This window comes from Mytilus trossulus, chromosome 3, assembly GCF_036588685.1.
Source record: "Mytilus trossulus isolate FHL-02 chromosome 3, PNRI_Mtr1.1.1.hap1, whole genome shotgun sequence".
Lineage (NCBI taxonomy): Eukaryota > Metazoa > Mollusca > Bivalvia > Mytilida > Mytilidae > Mytilus > Mytilus trossulus.
In genome coordinates, this window is record NC_086375.1 from 89,525,291 (window position 1) to 89,542,706 (window position 17,416).

At 31.1% G+C, this 17,416-nt stretch overlaps 2 protein-coding genes across 2 annotated transcripts; both read right to left on the minus strand.

Annotated features, from left to right (window-relative positions):
- Positions 1-845: 845 nt before the first annotated feature.
- LOC134709837 (uncharacterized) lies at positions 846-8,975 on the minus strand. The gene is made up of 4 exons (XM_063569970.1): positions 8,885-8,975; positions 4,448-4,547; positions 3,172-3,248; positions 846-1,882 (listed from the first exon to the last, which is right to left on the minus strand). Exons 1-4 carry the CDS (start codon positions 8,931-8,933, stop codon positions 1,605-1,607), a joined length of 504 nt encoding a protein of 167 aa, XP_063426040.1. The 5' UTR covers positions 8,934-8,975; the 3' UTR covers positions 846-1,604.
- Positions 8,976-13,561: 4,586 nt separating this feature from the next.
- Positions 13,562-17,186, minus strand: LOC134711133 (uncharacterized). Its single transcript, XM_063571576.1, has 4 exons — positions 16,993-17,186; positions 15,655-15,823; positions 15,143-15,225; positions 13,562-13,731 (listed from the first exon to the last, which is right to left on the minus strand). The coding sequence occupies exons 1-4, from the start codon at positions 17,045-17,047 to the stop codon at positions 13,562-13,564; spliced, it is 477 nt and encodes a 158-aa protein (XP_063427646.1). The 5' UTR covers positions 17,048-17,186.
- Positions 17,187-17,416: the final 230 nt, after the last annotated feature.

Here is a 17,416-nt window from a genome sequence, read left to right on the forward strand (position 1 = left end):
ACGGCCTTCAACGGTGAGCAAAGACAGACCGCAAAGTCAGTTATAAAAGGCAGTTATGAAATGACAATGTAAAAATATTCAAACGAGAAAACTAACGGCCTTATTTAAAGTATATAATTCATATTAAGACATGTGACGTAAATATAGAAGATTATGCGCTTTGTCATATCTATAGTTATATTTGACAAAATCAGAGACCATTTTAGTTAATTTTTGTCAACTTTCCAACATACGTGTTTGGGACACAGATATAAGGGATGTATGGTTTATAATTTACTTTTATACTAGTATGTCATGTGAATTAACCTTTTTTTTTATTATGAAGCAAGAAAACGAACCATTTGACATAATATTTGAATTTTTCGTTATCTGAAAGCATATTGTTCAACTATCTTCTTATATTTCATTTTAAACTTCATTCACTATGTGTTCTTTTATTCAAACACAATTTCGGTTTCTATGAATAACCTATACACATTCTGATAATTTTGCACACCTGATGACCAACACTATATATTTCATCTTTTAAAAAAGTAGATATAAACTACATTTTTATATATTATGACAAAATCAAAAGATTATAGTTAAGACAAAGTTGGCATTTAAAATTACCGAACTATGTAAATACAATTCAAGAATTGCAAAGTAGGATCTATGACACCTTTGGACTTCCATAGATTGCGAGTTCTTATTATATCGATATTCATGGAGACGTATGTTTGCAATAATAAAACTTCACAATTATTTCTGAATATATAGTAAATTGAAAAAGATATTTTATTGCATAAATCATATATAAAGATACTTCATCTAAGTATTCAACATGTACAATATGACACGTAAAATGTAACAAAATACAAAATCAGTAGTAATAAATTCAAATCACATGAATTGTTACAAATATATTAAAAAACTTGACTCAGATAATAACATTTTTAGTTGCATTTATATTTTATTAGAATTAAATAGATGCAAAACCAAATTTGTGTACATCCTAAACATGTCTCCAATGTATCATTTATCTAATAATCTGTCTCTGCAATGTTTGCAGAAAATTTCATTTCCTGAACTATTAAGTTAATGTACACCCAAAAGGAAGCTGATTGTTCTGATTAGTGATTTCTTTGAAGAAGATATAAGCAAATATAATGACATTTTTCTATGGGACTTTTATGATTACTATATACCTTTAAGTATGTTGAGCCAATGCGATTATCATGAATTAAGCAGTTATGTCCTTTAAAAAAGTGTTACATTGAGCAACAATACCTGTGTTTACCTGGTCTGACTTTAATGTTAAGTTGGTTGTGAAAAATCCCTCCTCAAGCTATCAATTAGAAAAAAGTCTAGATTGGAACTGTTATGTTTGTGAAACTACTATTACTTTTTGAGTTACATGTGATTAACATGAATTGTTACTGGATGATATTTCCAAATTTGTATTTTTAAATTCATAAATACTTTATCGCTCTCTTTTTTGTGTTGATAAAATATTTAATGTACAGCGTTCAATCACATATCATTCTATCAAGATAACAAATACAAGTAAATCCACACAATAAAGTAAACGTTACATTATTGAAACAGTAGCTGTAGCGCACATGTTATTGTTTAGTGGGTGGATATACTGGATCCGGACCTGGCTGTGCAAACCCGCTTGATTGACCGTACTGTGGTTGTCCATACATTTGTTGTCCGTTCTGTGGTTGACCATACATTGGTTGTCCGTTCTGTGGTTGCCCATACTGTTGTTGACCATACATTGGTTGTCCGTATGCAGGCGGTTGTCCATAAGCATGCTGACCATACTGTTGTTGTCCAACTACTACTGTGGTGTTGATACCTGGACGTGTCACAACAGTTCCAACTGTACCTTTCTTCGCTGTGTAAAATAAATCCACATTCTTTTATTTGATTTTTATTTATAAAGGTGTTAAATAATTTGACATCTTATTATCACATCTCCGATTGTGGCGATTAATTGTTTATATCATTTAGGTTGAACGTGGCCAGTTTTTATATTTTTAAATTTAAGATAGTACAAGATGAAGTTTTATAGTTATCTGTGTGTAGGATAATGAAAAAACTCAACAGACCAGACTTCGAGAATAAAAATGACAATAGGTCACTATGGACAAGCAAAATCCATGTGTTTTGTCATTTGGTTTTGCCATGTAATTATGGACTTTCTGATTAGATTTCCTTTTGAGTTTAGTTTTTTTGTGATCTTACTTTTTTCCATATAGTACTTTAATCTATGAGAGTACGTTATATGACAAAATGCGAAACTGAAATCATTCCTTCGTATATTTTATAAATGCCATAATAAGTTGGTTGACATATGATATCGCATATGTTCATTATGTTGTACCTACAATTCAGGTATTTTTCACGAATTTGAACTAAAGAATAAATCTATTTACCGGGTTTCCAATAACATGAGCAACACGACGGGTGCATATATGGAGCATGATCTTTCTTACCTTCCGGAGTACCTGCGTACATCCAAGGATGTACTTGGTTCATGTTGCTTAGTCTTTATTTTTTTTATGTTGTGTTTTGTGTACTATTATTTGTTTGTTTGTACTTAATTTTTAAAGCCATGGCGTTTTCAGTTTTTTTTCTATCTATATAAGTTTGACTGTCACTCTGATATCTTTCATCCCACTTTCAAAAGAGAAAAAAAACCCAGACACATCAATGACTGTACACATTCAGCGAATTTAATGTTAACACGTCTGCCAAAGCATGACATAACAGTTTCAATAGGATGTAGAACTGTACATGTAAACTACTGTATAAAAAATCGTTTGTATTATTTGATTTAATTATTTTATGAGTTTATTATTTTGTTTTACACATGTCTTTATAACTTTAAACTATATCATAACAATTATCTAACATGATTGAAAAAAGATCGGACATAATTCATAAGCAGAAATCACACCACTATGCATTTGCAGAACAATTATTTGGTAAAGTGAGTTTTAAATCCTATGACTGAGTCTGTTATATTACATAAATGAAACTGCTAAGTACTTTGATAACACCATTTGGTGCGATAGATTTAAGATATTTAATCAAACATTTTCTGTTGTTTAACTCTGCGCAAACCAAAACTGTTTTCAATGTTATTTTGTGTATCTATGTGTATAATTAAAATAAACCTACTTCTACAACAGAGGTATATGAGGACGATGAAAAACACAAGACCAGCTATGGCTCCAATGCAGGCTCCGATTATTGCTCTGAAAACAGAATAAATCCAAAGTTAGTCAATGGTATATAAACGAGCAAATAAATAAAGACAGCATTATATAAAAAAAAGAAGATGTGGTATGATTGCCAATGAGACAACTATCCACAAAAGACCAAAATGACACTGACATTAACAACTATAGATCATCGTATGGCCTTCAATAATGAGCAAAGCCCATACCGCATAGTCAGCTATAAAAGGCCCCGTTAAGACAATGTAAAACAATTCAAACGAGTAAACTAACGACCTTATTTATTTAAAAAAATGAACTAAAAACAAATATGTAACACATAAACAAACAACAACCACTGAATATACAGACTCCTGACTTAGGACAGGCACATACATAAATAATGTGGCGGGGTTAAACATGTTAGCGAGATCCCAGCCCTTCCCTAACCTAGGGCAGTGGTACAACAGTACAACATATGAACGAACTATAAAAATTTTAGTATACCGCCAAACAATAAACTGATAATTTGAGTTGTAGAACTGGTTTTATCATTATAAACATTTCCAGATCGTCTGAAAAGCTCAATTATCCCTTTTCCATAAAAAAAACCCACCAAATTTTAAGGATGATTGTCGCCTTGCTTGTATTTTGATAAACTTGTCTCGGGGTTTGTACTGCATTTCTTGTGACCTACGACTTAATACATATGCTATGTTTTTCATTCTTATTTTTGTGTTCCCTTGTGTCTGTTTCTTTACTAATTGATTTTTGTTTCGTTTTTAACGATTTTTATGTCTAATGTGTCAGACATGATATATAAAGGAACAATTCCAGTACATGGTTTTTTACTTTTTGTTTGTTGGATGTTCATTTTAGTGTGTTATAAATAATATATGATTCATTAATTGATCTGTGCTTAACGCCACTTTCAGCCTCATGTGCCTCTTGTGGTGGTAAGATATTTCCTTTTATTTTTGTTGGTTGAGTAGCAGTGTGAACAGGGGATAACCCATCAAACTTTGGCAAAGAAAAAACATTCCTAGTAAATTTTGAGAGCTCATGGCACGTGTTGGTAGGATAGTGATACAGTGGATGAACTATACAAACCAAAGGACTACATAAGACCCAGATAAACTAGAAGGATTTAGGTCAGATGTTGGTTACATGTATTTGACATATAATGCCCCTTTAAACCCCTTTCTACGATCAAAATATCCGGTAATGACAGTACTTACCCAACGGATAAACAGGTCGACGACCCAGTGCAAACGTATCCATCTAGACAGCACCAATCATATCCTGTACAATGATAGTAGCCATATTTACACGACTGACCTGAAATACAGTAATATGCGTGCTTGGTGATAAATCATTGTAGGATATAATCAAATATTGATTCAAATTATGTACATGTATAAATGTAAAACATGTTATATGTGTCATCGACACAGCAGAAACTACATTTGGTAGACTCTCTACCAAAATATCACTTTGTAGGATTTGTTTTAAAGTGCTAAACTACATTGTATGAGAGACATCGAGACTGTTATAGGCAAATATTAGCTAAGCTGTATTTGGCAAATCTTTAAGGAATTTTGGTCCTCAATGCTCTTCAACTTCGTACTTTATTTACCCCTTTTAACATTTTTGGACTCGAGCGTCACTGATGAGTCTTTTTTAGACGCAACGTGGGTCTGGCGTATATACAAAATTTAGTCCTGGTATCTATAATGAGTTTATTTGAGTTACATTCACACTTATAACTTGAAAAAACTTACTATGCTATTAATTAAACAGAAAAAGACAAACAGACAAATATTTGTACACGTAAAGTCAACATAGAAAAATGAAGACTTAGCATCAAGAACCCAATCAATACTGGAGGCGATCTAATGTACTACACAAGAGTAATTAGATCCTGCTCAACATGTTGCACCGGTTGTGTTGTTCATTTTAGTACAAACCTAGTAATAAGTATAATTTGGTAGGTCAAATTCGTGAAAATTGAACGGGATTTTAGTTACGACATAAAGAACATATCCGCTACCAGTATCATATTTGAAACACATAAGTTAATCTGACAAGCCGAAATCTATAATACTACAAAAGAAAAAGTAAAGTTAAAGACATTCACTTATCATATATGATTTTTCTTTTAATATATAGGAGAGAACCGCCACGATGTTATGTAGTTTTTAATGTACTAACATGTATTAGGTAGTCCATATGTAATCGGTTAATTCGATTATGTTATGTTATATCATTTAGTATTATTATCAGGGAAATTGTTTTTTTTCTTTTTCATATATTTTCTTTTTTTCAGCTCTAGACTTTCATTTACCAAAATTTTTTTGTTACAAAAACCACCAATCATCAACGCTTCTCCTTGCGTATCCATGTACACTCCACTTACTACCAAATGAATAATCAGCTGATTAGATGTATTGGCATATACGTATTACATTTAGATACCACGTATAATATTATCCATTGTTTTAAGTTTCTATTAGTTTTCAGTAACATTTGAATTGTTATCCTGTATCCATTTATTATAGTTATAGTTATCAAAGGTACCAGGATTATAATTTAGAACGCCAGACGCGCGTTTCGTCTACATAAGACTCATCAGTGACGCTCATATCAAAATATTCATAAAACTAAACTAGTACAAAGTTGGAAAGCATTGAGGATCCAAAATTCCAAAAAGTTGTACCAAATACGGCTAAGGTAATCTATTTCTGGCATAAGAACATCCTTAGTTTTTCGAAAAATTCAAAGTTTTGTAAACAGGAAATTTATAAAACTGACCACATTATTGATATTCATGTCAACATCGAAGTGTTGACTACTGGGCTAATGATAGCCTCGGGGTCGAAACGTCCACCAGCAGTGGCATTGAACCAGTGGTGTAAAAAGTTTTCAAAGGTACCAGGATTTTAATTCAGTATGCCAGATGCGCGTTTCGTCTTCATAAGACTCATCAGTGACGCTCATATCAAAATATTTATAAACTCAAAGTAGTACAACATTGAAGAGAATTGAAGATCCAAAATTCAAAAAAGTTGTGCCAAATACGGCTAACGTCAAGGTAATTTATACTGGTGTTTACCTTCTTAGTTTATTCATTAAAAAAATTAATAACGACATATTCTTTTTCTGCTCAGATACAGGTATGATTTGTGAGAAGAAAAAGTATTGTAATGAAAAACATTTAGCAATACTTGTCTGTCATTTTGTATCCAAATGTTATGTGTTGTAGTTCAATAACAAAATCTATACTACTTCTTTTTAAAAGATCGTAAATTTGATGTTAAATATTGTCAAATAAGTACATTAAAAAATAATGGTTATAATATATCAGAAATATTCTATTTTTTAATGTGATTAAATCGTTTTTGTTCGAACAATAAACTGAATTTATTTTCATCCGAAGATTTTTACTTTATGTTCAGTCAAAAATTTAAAAAATTAAGTTATACAGTGAATCAATATTTTGATCTTATTTGGGAGACCTTTAACCCACTAGTTTATTCCTATTGATGATTTTTGTAAGTAATGTGTGGTAACGAAATCCTTTCATATTACAAAGAAAAGTTGCAGGTACTCTTAAAATATATGTTTATGGCGTTAAAATACAAACGTACTCCAATTGTAGATATATTAATTGATTTGCAAATGTATTCTATAATTTTTGAAATTTGTATTCTACTCTCGTTTTTCTTTTCCAAACCGCTAATAATAATTTTGGATTTTAAAAGAAATGAAGTGAAGATTATAAAATGTATAGCACTTGATAAATTGAAGAGATTTTAAAGAGGGACGATTGATACCAGAGTGACAGTAAAACTCTTTAATCGAAAATAAACTGACAAAGCCATGACTAGAAATGAAAAGGACAAGCAAACAAACAGTAGTACACATGACACAACATAGAAAATTAAAGAAGAAACAGCACGAACCCTATCAAAATCTAGGGGTGCTCCGGAAAGGTTAGCAGATCCTGCTCCACATGTTGCACCCGTCGTATTGCTAATGAGATAACAAATCCGGTAAATAGTCTAATTCGTTGGGTCACATTTATGAAAGGGAAAAGGATTGTAGACGTAAGCAACATATCCGATATCATTTGTGAAACGGTTATTCCATAACGGTCTACCAACTCGTGATGGCGTCCGTAAAATTTACGAAGAGATGGTTTCAGATTCGCCATTTGGAACTCTTTTTTAATAGCTTCCTTGTGAGCAACAACCCTCTATCAAGACAATTATGATAGGAAATGCAAGCACGGGAATATCGTATCAATTGGAAGATATCTACACTGTATGCATGTGCTGCTGGAATGTTGCTACTTTTTTACACAATTGGAAAGCTGAAATCATCTCTTTTGTCGTAAAGTATTGTTTTCAATCGACCTTCATTTTCAATTTCTAGATATAAGTCAAGATATGAGGCCGACTTAACTGTTGCATCCTTTATCTTTAGTTCAATGGGATAGATGCGCTCGACATAGTCACCAAGTTTCAAAGTACACCTTGAGTTTGAAAGTGTATAAATATAAAGCTTAAACACAAGGAAAAATGAAAATCGTATAGCAGTTGTTATCAGAGAGCCTGTTTCTATGTATGTTGGCATTTGTTTTTGTTGAATTTCAGTGTTTCTATTGTTCCATGTTTTCCCTCTTGTAGATGGTGTGTTTTCTTGATTTTGTTTGGTTTGCTTGAACTTTATAATTTATAACCATTGAACAGCGGAATGCTTCTGTGGTCTTTATTTCTTTATTTTCATGAGGAAAACATATGGATGCGGGAATTTCTCGCTACATTGAAGACCTGTTGGTGACCTTCTGCTGTTATTTTTTTCTATGGTCGGGTTGTTGTCTCTTTGACACATTCCCCATTTCCATTCTCAATTTTATGGAAAGACATATGTTTCACATACAATTATCTGTATGTTCAATTTAACCTAACTTTCACATCTATAATCAAAATGAATATAAAAAATATATATACTACTCAATCTACATTTATTTTCTTTATAGTATTCATTTAATCTCTAGTAAATTGACCTCAATTAAAAAACTTATTAGGTTTCGTTTTGAATAATCGATTTGTTGTCTGTGTTTCTATGGCTTTAGTAAAGCAATTATACATTCATTATGTCAATGTTTAATAAAGAATCGTTTTTTCCAGGTAGTATTTCCAAATCATGTTGTAAGTGAAGTGGTCTATGAACAAATTATTTTCAAATTAAGACAATTTACACTGACACAGAATTTTTGAAAATGTAATGTTTCACAGAAATGGATTTGAAAATAAACATATTCGATCAATAAAAATAAACAGCATTTCTATCAATAGAATAAGTCAGGAACACACATTTCAAAAGGTTAGTTAATTGACTTAAAACAACAAACACACTGAAATAGGTCAAATTTATAATACGAATTCGTTTATAAGACAGAATGTAAGCACACATTATTTTGCGTTATACATTAACGTTGACAGTGTTTTGATCAAATCAAACATTTTTTTAGATGTGCAATAATCAAAATACTTTTCATCCAGTGTAAGGCAACATCTGTTAAATCAAACAGACTAGATGACACATTAAAACATTCATGGTAAATTCTGTTATATAATTGTTGATTCTAAACATATAATAAATGTTCTTACCGTCTACCACAGCAATTAACAACAGTAAGACGAAAATAACGCCCTCCATATCTGAACAAGCACTGCAGTAAGCTATTTCTAAATAACGATTTTAATGTCAATGTTTTTTAATTATTGGTTATATACAGATGATTAAAAGCTCACAAAATATTTAGGACTTTTTGAAACTTACAAACTATTATTTGAAATGTATTTAAACTCAAACATTGTCATTTATAAATATATTCATCAATATAGATTTTTGTATTATTTATTGTTCTGTTGATTATTGAAAATTAGCAAAATAAAGCCTATTATTATCATAGTTTAATGAAATTGTAGTAATTGATTTAAAGCAATCTGATACTGTTAACCAAACAGGTTGTAGAATTGGTAATGGGTAATTTAAGCGAACACTTCAAATTTGACCAAAAAAATTTATGAAAATGTTCTACAATCCGACAAAATGAACTGTTGCAATATTTGTTCTAGCTTTCAAAAATGGCGATTCATCTGATATTTTAAACTATATCAAAACAAGCTTATTTAGTGAGTTGGCCATATCGTATACGTCGTGTGAGAATATAAGATTGTTACTCTGGTCTGATAGGCTAAGCTATATCATTAATCTGATGTTCAGTTTGCATTTTTGACCCGGTAGTAGTACCGTTAATTTATGCGATGTTTATCTACTTTCACTCAGAAAACAGCAAGAATCGTTTGTTATACTCCTTTCATACTACAAACAGGCAAGTGATACAGTTATTTAATAATTCAATGCTTATTTTTGTAACTTTGAGGGTGGTAAAGCCTTGACCGAAGTACATTTTGTATGAAGCGCGGAAGCGCGTCATTCTAAAAATGTGGGCACGAACAACACTTTTTCAACCCTATGATGCTGCAAGAAGAAGCATACAATACTTATAATTGCATTTTTTAGTTAAGATAATGAAAACACTACTTACATAAAGTTTTTATTTAATATACCTGTGCACTTTTTTATGGGACCTCGTGTCATCATGAATGATACGTTTTATTGTGTATTGCAATTGCTAAAGGAATAACACATGTTGTGCAGTTAGCCAATCAGAATAACGTATTATAATGAAACATACATCTAATGTAATTATTTATGGTTGAATTTGTCAAAAATAGGCATCACTGGTAAATTTAAAGAGCTTGAAAGAGGAGCAAAACATACCAGAGGGACAATACAACTTATCAAAGTCTCTTTAGAGTATAACATATTTTTTGGATGTTGTAGATAATTTGCATACCAAAAGCATGATTTTTGTGACTATGTGACAGTTCTCTTTATTCTGCACGTCCTGAAAAAACATTTTTTACCCATCTTATTGAATGGTCGTTTGTTCAAACTGAATGCAAATATATTAGCTGCAACTCATTTAAAGCCTTCTTCTCTAAAGAGAAAGTTGATTTGTTACATATACTAGCTTACTGGAGGTGAATTGAGACAATTGAAGCTGTGAATGAGAGGCATTTTATACTAAAGGGACATTCTAACCCGTAAATCGAAAATAAATTGAGAACTGCATGGCTTAAAAAGAATAGAAAACTCGAAAAATTAAGCAAAACAAGCAAGGCATAGAAAGTACAGACTGTATGATACGAATCCCCCCAAATATTTGGGATTGATCTCAGCTGCTCCAATAAATGGCCCTTTCATGATTATCAATTCAGAAAATGTTTTGATATGTTTGTGATATAGAACACCCTGGTGTGATAGTTTCGTTCAGTAATACATATTGCTTCCGTTAACCAAATACATTATTACACACATGAAAGAATCGAACAGGTTGAGATAAATAGACAACATAAGATGGTGACATGGGAACTTGACCTTTCAAAAGGATAATTTACAATAAGAAATGATGAATATATTTATATCATCGTACATTATGGCATTATACCACTGGGTCGATGCCTCTGCTCGTGGACTATTAGTCCCCGAGGGTATCACCAGCCCAGTAGCCAGTACTTCGGTACTGGCATGAAAATACGGATTGTTTGTGTTATTAAAATTTGCTGTTACAAAATATTAGAAATTATTTTAAATTAAGGAATGTATCTCCCTCATGCAAAGCTCTCATTCCTTTCACTGATTTGGCTATACTTTTTGGACCTTTTGGATTATAGCTCTTCATCTTTTATAGAAGCTTTGGATTTCAAATATTTTGGCCACGATCATCACTGAAGAGACATGTATTGTCGAAATGCGCATCTGGTGCAAGAAAATTGGTACCGTTAATTTTATTAGCTCCCCGTTCAAGATAAAAAACACAGTGTTCATTGAAAATATTATCTTTAATTGAAGTCAGTTCAGAAGGACAAATCTCTTTAGTGTACATTCTAAAGTCAGATAAATACTGGGTCTGGGTTTTTTGTTCAATTATCTATGGAGTAATTGTTCATGGTATATATTTACGTCAATCGTTTTGTACAAGCTATTTGTTCCTAGTACATCTTTATGAATTGTATTGCTTTATATCAATTTAAGGAGCTTGCATTTTTATGAAAACTACAATATTGAACTGTTTAGCGCTTGATTTTACATCTCCAGCGCTTGACATTACATCTCAAGCGCTAGACTTAACATCTTCAGCGCCAGACTTTACATCTCCAGCGCTTGATTTTACATCTTTAGCGCTAGACTTTACATTTTCAGCGCTTGATTTTACATCTCCAATGCTTGCCTTTACATCTCCAGCGCTAGACTTTGCATATCTCCAGCGCTAGATTTTACACATCTCCAGCGCTAGACTTTACATTCCAAGCGCTAGACTTTACATCTTCAGCGCTTGACTTTGAATCTCCAACGCTAGACTTAAGATCTCCAGCGCTGGACTTTACATCTCCAGCGCTAGACTTTACATCTTCAGCGCTGGACTTTACATCTCCAGCGCTAGACTTTACACATCTTCAGCGCAGGACTTTAAAAGACACTTTATTATATGGGTGAGACGAACAGGGCTCCATATGTTTGTGACCAATTCATGTAGACAAAGAAGTTGACAATAATATATGATGAGAGGGGGTATGTATTATGTTCAGTTTAAAGCAATAATTGATAGAAATTGTATATGCATTTGGTAAATAAAGGAAACAGTAGTACTCCGCTGTTCGAAAATCATAAATCGACCAAGAGAAAACAAATCCAGGTGATAAACTAAAACCACGGGAAACATGTCACCTATAAAAGGATAAAAAAGGAACAAGAAGACCACTGAAATGCATCTAAAACAAACATCAACGTTCATATTCTTGACTTAGTACAGGACAATTTAAGAACAAAATAGTGAGTTGAACCTGGTTTTATGGCTAACCAAACCTCCCGCTTTAAATGACAACGTTGCAAAAAAAACACTAAAATGACAACGCTACATTACCGAAAAAAAGAACAACACACACAAGAACACTCTTCACAGAGAAACAAATAGACGACACAGAGAAACGTACTTACGCTCCCTAGCGTATAAAAATATTTTATTGAAAGTAAATCAATCATTTCAAATTAATCAATGTTTTCTGATGGTTCATTCAATTTTCACAAGATTCAATATGATTAATGTTCATGAAAAGTGATGAACACTTTTTCTTGACTTCTTTTTTTTTTGCTGACACATAACTACATACACAACATTAGCTTGCAGAGGTTTCATCTTACAGTTTGAAATATGTTTAAATATACATAAAAAAAATAATGAAAACATAAGAAATGTCTGCTCGATAGATTTTCATTAATGAATTCTAAAACATATTCATACTTAATGTACCGTATCGAATGCATATATATGAACAACTACTTATAAACTGTAACGCAACGCATACTTTTGATAAAGAGACAAAATAAATATATATCAATATATAATAAAAACTTCTTTTGACAAATTTAAAATACCAATTTCATTACAATCAGTTCAAATTTATTTTCCATAAAAGAAGTGAGAGCTTAAAATTGAGAATGAAAATGGAAAATGTTTCAAAGAGACAACAACCCGACCAAGAGCAGAAAAGTTTAACTCATTTTAAAAATTGTATTCTAACATATTGTTAGTTATAATTACTAGGCGCCAAAGAAATATAATAATTTTGTATTTTATTATATTCATAAAAACACTCGTATTAAAATTATCGGATTAGAAAATTCTGCTGAATCGATTAGATGATAAAAAGCAATTATAATAGTTTTTTTTCTAACGACGAAAACATTTGTTTTCAATTGATTACCTTATCTGTATATGGAAAATCTTTTAGAAAATTCGACCTCAATGCTTTTAAAACTGTTTTAGCCTTTAATCTAAACGAGCTTCACTGGCGATTCTTGTGTAGACGAAACACGCGTCTGGTGTAATTACAAAATTTAAAAAGTACCTATAATAAGTTTATTAAATACAGAAAACGCTCAAAATACAATTATTGATAAGGTTATTTGAACCAAATGAGAATTCCGGATGTAAAGTGTCTACAAATGGAAAGTTATATAAATTACACATAGAAAGTCGATAGTAGTGTGAGAAATGTTATTAATCAATGTTAACCTGAGTAACCTGGAATATATCATCATATATATTATGGAAAGGTTACCTTTTGAAATCATATCTAAGAAGAATGTAAATATTTATTTTATATTTAAGCTTAAAAAACACCCAGAAACATATAATTTATAATTTGCATGTTCTACATATGATTGTAAGAAGCAGGCGACTTAAGAATATTTCTGGAATCAGGAACAATGTATTGTTGTCTGTTAATTGACTGCATCTGATAAGTTGGTTGTGCAGTGTTCGTTGCTCTTACAGTTATTCTTCGACCAGCTGGAGGTGCAATCACCCGTCCAGGCGTAGAGGCTTCAAATAAAAACAAAACATTCATGATTAATGTATAAGCATTTAAAAAAGGATTGTATCACAAGTTTTATCGTTGTTATATGATCTTATATCCTTCACATTTATTTAAAAGTATCGACATTTTGGAAAGCAAACTTTTTCTCACTGACAAATGTGTTGGTTGATGAACTAGAAAAAAATGATATGTACTGGCGTTTACAAGTACACTTAAAGTTTGAATATAAACTCGTCGACAATTTGATGGACACCATCACGAGTTTGTTTATACTTCTGGATTATCTGTCTCACAAATGATGACTGATATGTTTCAATAGTTATTGCCACAAACTCGTCTATTTTTCTCGAAAATCACCTTCTGCATCACTGTTTTGTTCTTATATGAGCTATACAACGGGTGTCTAATGTGGAGAAGGATCTGCGTACCTCATTAGAGCACATGCGAGCAACCTTGGGTTTTTGTTGGGGTACTTAATGTTCTTCCTGTAGTCTTATGTGTTGTGTTTTATATACTGATGCAAATGTATGCACATGTCCTAAGTCAGGAATCGGATGTACAGTAGTTGTCTTTTGTAATTTATACGTGTTTTTCGTGTCTCGTTTTTTATATAAATTAGACCGTTGGTTTTCCCGTTTGAATGCTTTAACACTAGTAATTGTGGGGCTCTTTATAGCTTTAGAGGTCGGAATTTTGTAATTTTACCAACTCTTGTATTAATATAAGTTGTGGTTAATTGTAAAACTCAGTCAGTTTCTTTTTGATTACAAATTTTGTAAAAATATCATTTTAATTTTCCGCTGTACATAGTCAAAACTGTTCTGAATCGTATACAACCAACAAATTTACTGTAAATTCAATTATTTTCGATGATACTTATTTCGTGGATTTTTTTCCAAAGAGTTGGGATAATATATTTTTCTGAAAATAAGAACTTATGATTTTGAAAAAATTGATACCAAACGATTATAATGAATGCGTGGTTATTGTTTTTTCTTTATTTAATTATTGAAGATTTCTATACAATTAAACGTCAAAACAGGTGAATTTTTGTTTTTCCTTTTTTTTCGGACGTAAATGTTCCTTTGGTCGTTCTTTCGTAGTCATTGTGTTAGTTGTTTTTATTTTCGAATTTTTGCCACATATTCGGAATCTTCTGGTTTTATCTATGTAGTATCATAAAGAAAAGGGTTCCACTTTTTAATATATTAAAAGTCTCGAAATTATTTCATGTTACATTTTCAAAAGCTATATTCTCGAAAACAAACAAACACACCCTTCACTTTTGTCCCGCCTTTTTAGTTCCTTGTTTCTATACTAGCAATTTATAGCAGTCTTTTAAAAAGATTGTTATTTTAAAACAGAGCAGAGAACGTCCTTAAACCTTTTGCTAACTGACTTGAAATATCAACTTACATCTGGCTTTACAAGCGTAAACAATTATACAAGTTACTATTACAAGGCAAAATAAACCACCAATGCAGCCTCCAACAATCATCCTTAAAATAAAATAAATAAAGATAATATAATGTTAAGGTTTTTATTGTTGTATTGGTCAAATCAAAGAACAACTTTAGGGAGATCTTTCTCTGGATAAAGTCGTTTTTTGTTTTGACAATACTGACACCACGAGGTATTGGTATAACAATTGTAATCGAGTTTAAAGAAAACAAGACTTTATTTCACGTAAAAATTAAAAATACTTATTCAAATTTTTACATTTCACATTGTATTTATTCAAATACTTGAAGATCGTCATAAATTTCTTTTTTTTTCTAAGTCGGGATGAAATCATTTTGTTTTTACCAACAAATAGCGGCAACTGCATGTTGTTTTTGTTTTTGTTTACTGTATTTATATTAAAATATGTATCAACCCTCCCTAAGTTTTGGTTTGACTTTACCTGTGTTTTAAAGTAATCCACTCACCATATGCGCGCTGAACTGAGGGAGGAATAGTAAGATGACAAATAAGGTGAATAAGGTGAATTAAACGAATTTTTATAACACATCGAAGTTCCTGTACATCTGTATCCATTTGGACAACACCATTGGTATCCAGAACAATGGTAGTAACTAGGTGATTGACACACCACTCCTGAAAATGTGGAGTTGACAAATCAATATATACATGCATGTTAATAATTATTATTATTTTACTTATAACTTATATATCTATTAATAATAATAATAATACTGCTATTACTAATAACTACTGATATGAAAAATTGTAACAAACATCGGAACAATAATCTATGACATCGTAATAAGGAATTTAATAAACAAATAGATAAATAAAATAATAGATCGTATACTAGTAAATGCAATAATTTATTTGAAATTTAACCAATTAGTGACGGATGTATATATCTTTTTATTCATTATTAAACTTTACAGAATCAAAAAGCAGGTGGTTTGGCTAACCACGAAACCAGGTTGTTTTTAAAATGTCTTATACCATGTCAGGAAAATAGCAATAGTTATGTTATAGTTTGTTTCAATGTGCACGTGTGATGTATTGGTTTTTTTTTGTTGCACTTATTTGTCTCGGTTGTTGTGTTGTTTCCCCACTCATATTTGATGTGTTTCCCTCAGTTTTGTGCAAGATACAATATATTTTTTAAGTTATCTGTTCGATCGAGAATGGTGGCACCTTATATATTAATTGAAATGTCTACCCACTGTTAGCAATATCTTCCAACACTTGCCATTATCAACATCAACATATTTCTTTATTTAAGATTACTTTTATTAAGGTGTGGAAGTTGGAAGTTAGAAATAAGATTAGCTCAATTGAATTTCAAAACGAGTTTAAACTCTTATATGATATTTGCTGTTTTTACAGATAAAAAAGATACAGTTGTTACATTTTAATTAAGAATAAACATAATTTCGAGGTACAAAACTTTTACAAGAATATAATCACTGTTAATAATCAATATACGGATAACAGCCATTCATTTTTACTAAATGTTTTATTTTTATACTTTATATATTTTAAGTCAAGCATTTTTTTCTTCAATTTTTGTTTATAGATTTGTCAATTTAAACTGTTTTTCCGTGTAAATAAACAATTGCTATATGTTGGGAATTACCAGGTGTGTTTTACTCGGTTCATTGGTTGACAACAATTGATTTTGTCAGTTGTTATAAAAACACTGCCACTTTTTGAATATATATTTGAGTTCGTTTATTTTGTCATTTGTATTTACTTAATTATAGATTTAAAAAGTATTAAAAGGTGTTTTTTTTTTACAGCTTACCTACCTTTCACAATATTAATAAGCTCCGAAATAGTTACTATGAATAACACGAAATCCATATTAGTTATATCTATATCACAACTTTTCGAAATCTGCGGTTTATCTTCAGAATGTCCTGAAAAACTTCTTTTACAAAATGATTAATTATATATGAGTATGTACTTTACTACCAAAAACTAAAAAAAACCCATAGGAATTGCAAATATTCAAATTTCACATCCGGGTTTGATAATGCGTTTCAATTAAATTGCTTTAAGCGTAGTATACTAATTACAGTACATGTATAACTTGAAGAAGATTACTTTACCAAGTTAATGTAGCGCATCTATATATGACCCCAAGGCAACAATAACACAAATCAGAGTTAATTATAGGTAAGACATTACTTGGTCATGTTTTATAGAGATTTCAGCCCAAGGCGAAGCCGA